General features: G+C 39.7%; 1 protein-coding gene across 4 annotated transcripts in view; it reads left to right on the top strand.

Annotated features, from left to right (window-relative positions):
• The window catches only part of MYO5B (myosin VB), a 386,415-nt gene that overhangs the window by 188,112 nt on the left and 185,884 nt on the right, over positions 1–12,419 (top strand). For all 4 annotated transcript variants that reach the window (XM_043514976.1, XM_043514975.1, XM_038401609.2 and 1 more), the window contains exons 6-7: positions 6,876–7,019; positions 10,435–10,516. In XM_043514976.1, coding sequence (XP_043370911.1) covers positions 6,876–7,019; positions 10,435–10,516 — 226 coding nt within the window. The remainder of the gene's footprint in view (positions 1–6,875; positions 7,020–10,434; positions 10,517–12,419) is intronic.

Raw genomic sequence — 12,419 nt, 5'->3', positions numbered from 1 at the left:
TGGATTTCACACATACTTGTTGACAACAGAGGAATGGTGAAACTCAAGAATCTTGGGTTGTGTTCCAGGCTCTGGAGCAGAATGTGCTCTAGTGGGCACGTACTCTTTCACCCATTCATCCCCAAAAGCTTCACCCACTTCTGCTTTGTCCCCTCCAGCACATCGCTGTCCAACTCCTGTCTCTTCCCCATCCCTGGTTCCTCATCCTCTCCAGCTGACGTACCCAGCCATCTCCAGTCACTCATCAATGTGTCTTTTCCCTACTTATCTCTTTCCCCCCACCCCTCTGGTTCTTACTCCCAGTCTCTTTTCAGCCAGACCCAGTTTTCCTCCCTGGCTCCCATTCCCAACTCCTTGCTCAGCTAGTCCCAGTCTCTCCACTCTCAGCTCCTGGTTCTCCTTGCCCCAGTCTACAATCTCTCGACCTCCCCCTCCCGCCCCTTCCCCACTGCTTCCCAGGTTCTGGCTCTTGTCCCTTCTGCAAAAGTCAGTTTCCTTCTCCTCAATACCAGGACCCAGCAGAGGGAACACTGAGAGCAGCACAGGAGAGAAGCTCCATGCTCTCAGTTCACATGTCTGGTTCTGAGTCCAACCCAGCCTGCAGCTGCCCAGACCCACAGTTTGAGAGAGTTTGCTCAGCCACAGTTTATAGCATGCTCAGTGCAGCTGGAATCTTCAAAGATTTTAGCTGGAAAGCTCTAACAAGTCTCCACTGAGCTTGTGTGAACTGTGATTTTTTTTTTCAAAGTTTATAGCTTGTCTAAATTTGGGCTGATTTTCCTGGAGGTTGTAAAGGGCACATTCCTGATGCAAAGACTACACCCCTGCCAAATTTCAAGCCCTGTTCCAGTAGATGAGTATTTCACAGGAAACATCGCCAAATTTTTTAACCTGGGCAAAACATATTCTTCTCTTTGTTCTTTGAAATAGCTGAACCATTTTGGCTGAACTTTTCCAAAATAATTCAGACTGAGGCAGACACCTGGCCTGGAAAACGTCAGCCAAAATTATTAAAATCTGACAGTTTTATAGGCACCTGAAAACATGGTTTTACCATGTGAAGTGTCAGGCACCCTTAGTTATAGGTGGTGCTACCACCCAGCTATAAGTAGTACACTGATCCTTCACCAACTTTAGATGCTTGCCAGGGTTTATGTTCTCCAGCATTTACCAACAAATTGTAATGTCAGAGAAGCTGAAGTGTAATATCCAGGGAAAGGTTGGATGGCTGCAGGATTGGAGAAAGACTCCTTGTGGAAAATGTGGTAATAGATGTGAGCCACTGTTATGTTTTCATTTCCTACAAGAGGTGTAGGAGTTCTCATTATCCCCTCCTATTGTTTGTTTTAATCTGTTTTAGATTGTAATCTCTTCAGGGCAGGGATCATATCATCCCGTGTGTTTGTACAGTGCCTCACTCAGAGGTGGCCTGGTCCTTTTAGGGGCCTTTGTTTTAATCTGTTTTAGATTGTAATCTCTTCAGGGCAGGGATCATATCATCCCGTGTGTTTGTACAGTGCCTCTTTCAGAGGTGGACTGGTCTTTTTAGGGGCCTTTGAAAAAATAGTAAAGTTCAAGTCTGTCTGGTATCTCTGAGCATCCAACTTGGTTTAGAGACTTCTGGAAGGGTCATATTAAAGCTATCTGAATTAAAGATGTGATACTCAAGGGACAGATGGATTGTAGTTGATTTTTGTTTTTCATTTTTTCACTGTGCTCGGTGATGGAGTTATCTCCTGCAGAGCCATCAGTATCGACCATATAAACATTTCTATGTTCCTGCTTAGTCGATCAAATACAAATGCCTGTAATGGAGACTTACACAACATTGTCTGAAGCTGGGATCCCTAGGGGATTGAGTTTTAATGACAACAGATTTTTAATTTAGAAGGGCTTTGATGAGAGGATGGAATTAATAAACCCTTTATCATAGATCAGATGTGAAGAGGCACAGCTGAGCACCCAGGGCAAGGAGCTTAGACGGTGCGGTGGAGATGTGCAGGGGGAGGGAGAAGGGGAGAATAATTCTTTTTCCAACCCTCTCCCCAAGCAGAGCAGCATCTGCAGAGCCACTCTGGTCACTTGGGAACCCTAAGGTACAGTAGTAGCACCCACAGCCCTAATGCTTCCTATACAGTCGGGTGTTGCTGTGAAGTTCCTTTAGAAGCTGCCCCAAGTTGTTTATCATGGAAAAACACCCCCAGCAAGGCAGCTCCTCTGCTCTTGTTGCAAAAAGCTCGTGGTCTGCAGCATCCATGTCCCGCCAAGGTGGCGTCGCACCAGAATGGCCAGTTGCTAGGGATAATGCAGAAGTTTGAGGAGTGTGTTTGCGTACACACTCTTGCACAGTTTTGTACTGGCCCCCAATGGAATACAAGTCCAGTTTGGTGAGTCTTTTGAATCTCTAATTTCCTTGACTTTGTGATGAAGCGAGCGTCCAGCACAGATCCTGTGTATCGTTTGGTGCTGGGGCTGCTGCTAGCCCACCAGGCTCGCTCGGACTGTAGAACGTATGTACCACCTTTCTTTGGCATCAAAACAGCAGTTTCTCAGTCACAAAGGTTCAAAGTTAAGGTATTCCTGTAATGTGAAATAGGAGAAGATAGAAATCATTGCATAAATATCATATCATCTGATGATTTTCACAAGGACTTTCAGAATGCTAGGCTCTCCCCGTCCTATTAGCTCAAATGATGCAACCTTCAATAGAAGTTTTCAGTCTCAGCAAACAGCTTCCCAAGAAAAGAAGCACTAAATTTGATAGAGGCCTTATTCTTCACCCGCTTAGTCCTTTTTAAGTCAAAGTCAAGTTAAGCACATGAGCGAGTGGCCGAACTTTATAAAAATGTACTATTTTTACTTTAGGGGGAGGAGACCTGTGGTTTGAGTACAGGAGCAAGAAGTAGGAATTCCAGGTTCCAACCTTGTCATAGATACTGACTAATTCAATGTGTTGCTTTGAGCAATTCATTTTCTTAATGCCTCTATTTCCTCCCCTGTAAAATAAGGTTAATAATGTTTATCTGACAGATGTGCTGATCTGGGTTATTGATTGTAAAGTGTTTTAAAGATGTACTAAGTAGTATTGTGTTTTCCCCCTGCAACCTTTGTGTGATATGATAGTACTGCTAACATTAACTGAAGTATGGGGGGAAAGGTATTGCAGTTATAGCAAACTAATGTGAACATTAAGTGCTGCCCTTGAATTCTTTCCTGCAAGATCTGACAGCCATGATGCTGGCAAAATGTGTGCACTCGGAGATTTACACTAGTCTGTTGGATTCCTTATGCATGAAGACAACCTGTTAATTGGTGTGAAGATCTGGATGATGCCACGTACACCCTATTGCAATATCAGACCTGCTCAAATATATATAAACCGGTTGATCCCCAGTGGCTGAACCAAAGAGGGATATAAGCATAGAAGCCTTAGTATTAATATAGCTGATGATGGTTCACCTGCTGCTTTGGAGCTGAATGTCCCAAATACTATTCCCAGTGGTTCAAATATGCAGGTGAATTGATAGTCATGATGCATTCAGCACATTGATTCCTTGAGTTTTCTGATATGCATGGACAAATAAAGCTTTTTTTTAGTGTATCTTTCTCTAGGAGATGCTTCAGGCTTCTTATCTGACTTGTAAACACAATTCACTCTTGTGCTCGTGCAGTCTGAATTTCCTTCTGTCAGATGTCATAAATGCTCACTCTAATCTGTGAGCTAGATTCTGACTGCAAATTATGGCTGTCAAGTGATTTAAAAAAATAGTGATTAATCGCACTGTTAAACAGTAATAGGGTACCATTTATTTAAATATTTGTGGATGTTTTCTACATTTTCAAACATTGGCTTCAATTACAACACAGAATAGAGAGTGTACAGTACTCACTATATTTATTTTTATTACAAATATTTGCATTGTAAAAAACGAAAGAAATAGTATTTTTCAATTCACCGAATACAAATACTGTAGTGCAATCTCTACATCATGAAAGTTGAATTTACAAATGTAGAATTATCTACAAAAAAATAATTGCACTCAAAAACGAAACAATGTAAAACTTTAGAACCGACAAGACTACTCAGTCCTGCTTCTCGTTCAGCCAATCACTCAAACAAGTTTGTTTAGATTTGCGGGAGATGCTGCTGCTGCCCGCTTCTTATTTACAATATCACCTGAAAGTGAGAACAGGCATTCACATGGCACAGTTGTAGCCGGCACTGCAAGATATTTACCTGCTAGATGCACCAAAGATTCATATGTTCCTTCATGCTTCAACCACCATTCTAGGGGACATGTGTCTATTCTAATGGGTTCTGCTCGATAACGATCCGAAGCAGAGCAGACTAATGCACGCTCATTTCCATCATCTAACTCAGATGCCACCTGCAGAAGGTTGATTTTCTTTTTTGGTGGTTCAGGTTCTGTAGTTTCTGCATTGGAGTGTTGCTCTTTTAAGATTTCTGAAAGCATGCTCCCTACTTTGTCCCCCTCAGATTTTGGAAGGCACTTCAGATTCTGAAATCTTGCGTCGAGTGCTGTAGCTATGTTTAGAAATCTCACATTGGTACCTTTTTTGCGTTTTGTGAAATCTGCTGTGAAAGTGGTCTTCAAATGAACATGTGCTGGGTCATCATCTGAGACTGCTATAACATGAAATATATGGCAGAATGCAGGTAAAACAGAGCTGGAGACTTACAATTCTCCCCCAAGGAGTTCAGTCACAAATTTAATTAAAGCATTATTTTTTTAACGAGTATCATCAGCATGGAAGCATGTCCTCTGGCATGGTGGCTGAAGCATGAAGGGGTATACGAATGTTTAGCATATCTGGCACACAAATACCTTGCAATGCCAGCTACAAAAGTGTCATGCGAATTCCTGTTCTCACTTTCAGGTGACATTGTAAATAAGAAGAGGGCAGCATTATCTCCTGCAAATGTAAACAAATTTGATTGTCTTAGTGATTGGCTGAACAAGAAGTAGGACTGAGTGGACTTGTAGGTGCTAAAGTTTTACATTGTTTTGTTTTTGAGTGCAGTTATGTAAAAAAAATACTATATTTGTAAATTGCATGTTCACAATAAAGAGATTGCACTACAGTACTTGAATTTTTCAATTCATCTCGTACTATCTTTTGTTTGTCAGTGCAATGAAAAACAAAAAAATTGTTTACAGTGCAAATACTTGTAATCAAAAATGATAATATAAAGTGAGCACTGTACACTTTGTATTCTGTATTGTAATTGAAATCAATATATTTGAAAATGTAGAAAAACATCAAAAAATATTTAGTACATTTCAATTGGTATTCTATTGTTTAACGGTGTGATTAAAACTGCAATTAGTTTTTTTGAGTTAATCGCATAAGTTAACTGCAGTTAATCAACAGCCCGACTACAGATATTGGCCAGTCACAGCAGGGTAGTTTTACATGATACATAGTGAGCTTTGACATGCATCTGGGATTGTAATCTGGCCCCAGAAGTGGGATGGGAATCTATGAGCCTCCCCCTGAAATGAACAGAAGAAAATTGCAAGTTTAGCTTTTCTACCCTGCAAATCTCTGCTGCTGATCTCTATGGTGGGTATGAAACAAATAGGAAAAACAATGTGCATCATTCAGAATGAAATTAGAAATGCTATTGCCAGAGAGACATTTCATTCTTTAAATTAAGCAGGAAAATATATTACTATAATTCTTCTATAGCCACTTTTAACCATAAAGCCCTGTTGGCAGGCATTTATATATAACCTTTAACAGTAATACACTGGTTAAGCACAGTTCTGGTTATGTGTATATCCTGGGAATTGTACATCATCCCAGTGTGGCTGATATGAAAAGTAGTTTGACCTTTTTTTTCACTTCCTACCAAGATGGGGACGTACGGGGCAGCCTTCTTGCAGGTGGGTAGCTCCCTTTTCTCCTACGTCCCATTTATCTAAAAGCTTCCTTTATCCTCTGAATCTTTAGCTAACAAGTTTGTGCTTTATTTGAAATAGCCTCTCTTCCTGTGTTCCTAATGCTGACTCTTTGATCCATGAAAATCTATCATAGTTAGGTACTTAACTCTCTTAGACTACTCTCAAAATCCTAGTCCAAGTTCCTTGAGAATACTGAAGTGGTCGTGTAAAACCAATAGACTAAGTGTACATCTACACTGGAACTGGAGGTGTAATTTCCAGCTCAGGTAGACATACCCATGCTAGCTGCAGTCAAGCTAGCACACTGAAAATAGAAGTGTAGCTATGGCGGTGAAAGCAGTGTGCGGGGCTAGCCACCCAAATATGTACCTAGGGTCTCAGATAGACTATATTTGGGCCAGCTCGCATATCCTGCCACTCACACCACAGCAGCTACAGGTCTATTTTTGGTGCACTAGCTCAGTTAGACCTAGTGTGAGATGTCTGCCCATGCCGGAAATTACACAAACTTCTCCAGTATAGATATGCTCTTAGATGTAGGTGCACGAAGGCTAAGGCGATTTTAAAAGGCAAGTCAGAGGACTGTTGTGGCCATGGAATGTGAGTGACATACTCTCTCTAATTCTTGAGAATGTTATAACATTGTTTGTTCAGTTTCCAATACTCTTCCACAATAAAATTCCTTGAAACTAAAACTGAATGTTGACACAGTAAACTTGGCCATGTCAAAGATAATCTAGCTCCTGTCTTCCTCAATTTACTGCACTTTGAATTCTCTGTCTACCTCCGTTTGGGAACTCTCTCTCCAATTCTCACTTGACTAATTATGTGATAGGTTTATTTATTTCTGGGCTTTGGAAAGTAAAAAAAAAAAAAAGTCTTCCTGAGATAATATGCAAACTTACAAATGGGGTCCTTGTTCTTAATGTTGTATTCTGTTTCATACAGGCAATTGGAAATGCTAAAACAACCAGGAACGACAATAGCAGTCGCTTTGGGAAATACATTCAGATTGGCTTTGATAAAAGATACCATATCATTGGTGCCAACATGAGGACATATCTGTTGGAAAAATCAAGAGTTGTATTTCAGGTGAGTTATGCAACATTTTCCTTTGGACTCCTTAATTTTTTTTTTTTAGTGAACTTGTATTTTTTTCTGTAAAGATAGATATAGAAACATTAAAACCTTCCTTTTTATAAGTCAAACTTTTGGCAGACCCTGGCTTTGGAGAGTAGTCTAACAAATTTTGACAATTGTTCTGGGTTAGAGGGTGAGGACATATGATGGTGGTTTTGATTGTCAGAGCTTTGTATCACTGCTCTGTTTTTAAAAAGCTTTTTGAAACATTAAGAACATAAGAATGGCCATACTGGCTCAGATCACTGGTCCACCTAGCCCAGTATCCTGTCTTCTGGCAGTGGCTGGTGTCAGATGCTTCAGAGGGAATGAACAGAACAAGGCAATTTATCGAGTGATCCATCCTCTGTCATCCAGTTCCAGATTCTGACAGTCAGAAGTTTAGGGAAACCCAGAGCATGGGGTTGCGTTCTTGCCTTACTCGTTGCCCAACTGCACTGTAGATATGCTTGTGAAACATACCATGATTGTTTTGTACTTGGATTATAAATGTAATAACTGTTAGGGTACCTAGAGCTCATTTACCATTCTTTGTATTATTTTTAAAATCAAATAAATCAAATAAATGAACTGAATTGGAATGCAGAAACAGAGATAACAGGATAAATACAATACATTAAGGCTCTTGTTACATGTTGCTAAAAAAAGGTAAAGTAGAATTATGGCCCTAAATATATTAATCTAGGAAATAAATGTATTAGAATTTTGTAGTTTTATTTTAAAAAATACAAGCCATAGAACTCTAAGTTAAGATTTTTTTTTTTTTTAAAAAAAAAAAAAAAAAAAAAGCTCCTCGGAAAGTTACAAGACTTGTTGGGTGTATAGTAGAACCTTGCTAATCTGCAAATGTTAAGATTAGCACACCAAAAAGAGCAGTCTTGGCCCCCATTTCTCATCAGAGATTTAATGAAAGGTGTGTACTGAAGTAAAAGTTGCATATTGGTAAGACTTTGTTCATTTTTAAAAAATAGTTTGTTTGGGGAACAATTTTCTTCAAACAATTCACTTCATAGTATTTTAATAACTCCTTCTTTCCTTATCTGCAACCTCACTTTTCAAATTCAAATCTCACTATATAAAGGATTTATTTGGTAAGACCTCTCAAAAACAGTGTGTGTATGTGTGTGCACACACACAGCCCTAACTTCCTATATGTGTGCAGTCTTTTTAATGGAACTATTCATCAACTTAAATTTGGGTGTGTGCTTAAGTATTTTTTCAAATCAGGTCATAGACTGTGTGCATGTATGTCTGTGGTGACCGTAGTCAGGATCATGTGAGATACACATTTGTTTTATGTATAAGTATGTGCATTATTAGGTTCAGTCTGTGCTTTCTGTATCTTAGCTAGTTGACTGGATCTGGTTCAGCAAAGCACTTAAGTATGTACTTCTGTGCTTTGTTGAATTGGAACCTATGGCAGGGAATTTGCTGTCTTCTATCATCTTGTAAATTGCTAAGCATGTTTTCATGGGTCTATCAAGGTTTCTTCCCCACTCTGATCTCTAGGGTACAGATGTGGGGATCTACATGAAAGACCCCCTAAGCTTATTCTTACCAGTTTAGGTTAAAAACTTCCCCAAGGTACAAACTTTGCCTTGTCCTTGAACAGTATACTGTCACCACCAAGCATTTTACACAGAGAACAGGGAAAGAGACCACTTGGAGATGGCTTCCCCCAAAATATCCCCCCAAGCCCTACACCCCCTTTTCTGGGGAGGGTTTGATAAGAATCCTCACCAATCTGTACAGGTGAACACAGACCCAAACCCTTGGATCTTAAGAACAATGAAATATCAATCAGGTTCTTAAAAAGAATAATTTTAATTAAAGAAAAGATAAAAGAATCACCTCTGTAAAATCAGGATGGTAAATACCTTACAGGGTAATCCGATTCAAAACCTAGAGAATCCCTCTAAGCAAAACCTTAAGTTACAAAAAGACACAAAAACAGGAATATACATTCCCTCAAGCACAGCTTATTTTACAAGCCATTAAACAAAAGAAAATAATGCATTTTCTAGCTAGATTACTTACTAACTTTACAGGAGTTGTAAGGCTTACATTCCTGATCTGTTCCCGGCAAAAGCATCACACAGACAGACCAAACCCTTTGTTCCCCTCCCTCCCCCCCCATCCAGATCTGAAAGAATCTTGTCCCCTCATTGGTTATTTTGGGTCAGGTGCCAGCGGGGTTACCTTTGCTTCTTAACCCTTTACAGGTGAAAGGATTTTGCCTCTGGCCTGGAGGGATTTTATAGCACTGTATACAGAAAGGTGGTTACCTTTCCCTTTATATTTATGACAGGCTCAAAGCGTGATTCACAAATAATAATAAGCTTTTGCATTTAAATATCACCTGTGATCTTGAAGCATCCCCGAGCATCAATATTTTTAACTGTTAAACTGTTAACAAAACCTGCACTAAGTTCAAGCTCTCTTCATTCTTAAACATCAGGGTTTCTGCAAAAGAGTGGAGTCTTGGCTCAGCCTTAAAGTTTCCAGGCTTTTGATGTGTGCTGTAACTACCCTGGACACACAGCTCTTCTGAGAGGCTTTGATACTTGACTTCATGAACTGCAAATTAGTCAATATCCTTACAGCAGCTTCCCCCCCCCTCCCCCCTGCATAACAATATATCTTTACCTAGAAATTCAAGTAATTGGCAGGTTCTGTGACAGTAGCTGTGGTAAAAAGGCATAATCGTAAGCAGGGTAGCAGTGCTCTTGTACTGTGGGTGTGATCCAAAGTAAAGATGGCTGCCCAGTGAGTTAAGAAGAGCAGACTAAATCTTTTCAAACACTTTCTCTCTAAATCTAAAAGTGTTGGTTTAATAGTAAGGTGAAAGTAAAATTGTTCATGTTTTTTCAGTGTTAATTGTATACACTACCACATTCAATGTAGCTGCTTTACATTCACACAGGTAATATGTTTATGTTGTTTTACATGAGAGTAGTGGTTCCTGATTGCCTGCTCTGTAAGTTGAGCTAGTAGGGACTAAGGGCCACATTTACAAAGGTTATTTAGATGCGCAAAGATGCAGAGAGGTGCTTAGAAGGAGTTAAAAAAGAACCTGATTTAGGCACCTACCTGCATCTTTGGGCACCTAAATACCTCAGTAAATCTCTCCCTAAGAATGCCATGATGTAGGCAAGATGCCCCTGAAAGGAAAGAAGCTTGTATTTCTTAAAACTGACCCTTGGGTTGCCTTTAGGAAGCCATGCTGACCGTGTAGTAATGTGAAGTTGCAATGGTTGGGATGAACTTTGGGGTATGGAAGACGCTGCTGAGAGTGGCAGAAAAATGAAGACTGTTGACTGTCCTTAAGTCATTGGCTCTAAAGTAACTCCATGTTTTTGTTCTGTAGGCAGAAGATGAACGAAACTATCATATCTTCTATCAGCTGTGTGCCTCTGCCAGTCTTCCAGAATTTAAAGATCTAGCTCTCAGTAAGTACGCCACTCCTGCAACCCATTGGGCTCCCTGAGGTGCTTGCTACATGCAGCCTGTTCTTTGCAATAGCAACAAGAATATACACTATTACTATAAATGCAGCCCTACAGATTCTCATTGGTTAGATTCTGTGTGCCAACTACAGAACTAGACATCTTACCCAAAAGGTTTAAAGGGAAATAAGTTTGGAAGGCTTGTCCTTGTCGATAGAGTGCATGTTTGTCCATGTCCCATCATCCGACAAAGTGGTGCATATCAATCAGATTAAATCTCAAGGTTGCAATAGCTGAGTGGCTGCAGGCTAAAATTGAGGCTCCTTGCGGAGGTGTGTAAGGAATGTTATGTGGTGCTCTATCTGATGTCGTCAGGTTCACTTTTGTGATCTTTGTTACTCAAAGTGTAAAATGGGAACAAATGACAAACGATTATTAGAGGTCACTCATGATGAGTCTGAGTGAAATACATCTTATAGAAGCTGCTTGTTAAAAAGTGACACTTTGTTGTGACATCAAGATTGTGGAGCCTGGCTGAACTTCGTAAATGAGTGCATATCCTTGCTTAGCATCAGGTGACATTTGTTTTATTTAAAATATTACAGGTCTGATTTTTTTTTTAAGGGGCTCTGATCTGGTCTCCTTTTTTCAGGAAAATGTTTGTGCTTGTAACTAATTGTGCCCTCAAATTTGTGTCCACAATTAACTGCTGGCATAAATCCTACTATTCAGATATTTAAGAACAGCTCAGGGAGACAAAGTCAGTATCTAAGGCATTTAAATAATAGGACTTGTGCTCATATTTAATTGTGGGTACAGAAATGGAGATGTAATTATCTGTGGGTTTGATTATTTGCTTTCACTAAAAAAGGGAAGCTAGTATTGCAAATATGTCCCCAGATACTCGTGTTACTAAAATTTATCAGGTGTGATGAACAAGGAAGCATGGAAACTTGTAATTCTTAGGCAGGGCTCTGACTGCTGGAGTTAGTGTTTCCTAGAGGATAGAGCAGATGACTGGAAGTTAAAACTCCTAGGTTCAACTTTTCACTTTGGTAGAGATCCCCTTGGCCTTGGTTTCAGAGTAGCAGCAGTATCAGTCTGTATTTGCAAAAAGAAAAGGAGTACTTGTGGCACCTTAGAGACTAACAAATTTATTTGAGCATAAGCTTTCGTGAGCTACAGCTCACTTCATCGGATGCATTTGGTGGAAAATACAGTGGGGAGATTTATATACCTAGAGAACATGAAAAAATGGGTATTACCATACACACTGTAAGGAGAGTGATCACTTAAGGTGAGCTATTACCAGCAGGAGGGAGGGGAGGAGACTCTTTTGTAGTGATAATCAAGGTGGGCCATTTCCAGCAGTTGACAAGAATGTCTGAGGAACGGTAGGGGGTGGGGAATAAACATGGGGAAATAGTTTTATTTTGTGTAATGACCCATCCACTCCCAATCTCTATTCTGCACTTCACTTTAACGCTCTAGACATAATAATAATTTAGCTTGCAAGTCTGTTGTGACTAATTAAGGTGTTGAAAGTGTACAGAGATCCTTGGATGAAAGGTTCTGTACAAATGTGAAGAATTATCAGTTGCTTATTATTAATTATGGTTATTATTTATTATTTTTTTAAAAATTATTTATAATTATTTATTTCCTAACAAAATGGTAGCCACCAACAGAAATTTCTATTGTAACTAGGAACATATTTTCCAATTTATTTCACGCTTCAGATACATTGAGAATCGCTTCTTACCATGAGCACTTGTAACTTGCTATGCTAAACAGTGGGTACTATTTATTCCAAAGCTCTGCCTTTTTTTTTCCCCAAGAGCTCAGAGCAATATACAAATATTGTTTGCAAAATGCTAACAATGAGCCTAGAGATGGAAAAGGTATT

Source organism: Dermochelys coriacea, chromosome 5 (genome assembly GCF_009764565.3).
Source record: "Dermochelys coriacea isolate rDerCor1 chromosome 5, rDerCor1.pri.v4, whole genome shotgun sequence".
NCBI lineage: Eukaryota > Metazoa > Chordata > Testudines > Dermochelyidae > Dermochelys > Dermochelys coriacea.
This window is presented reverse-complemented; position numbering and strand designations above follow the sequence as displayed.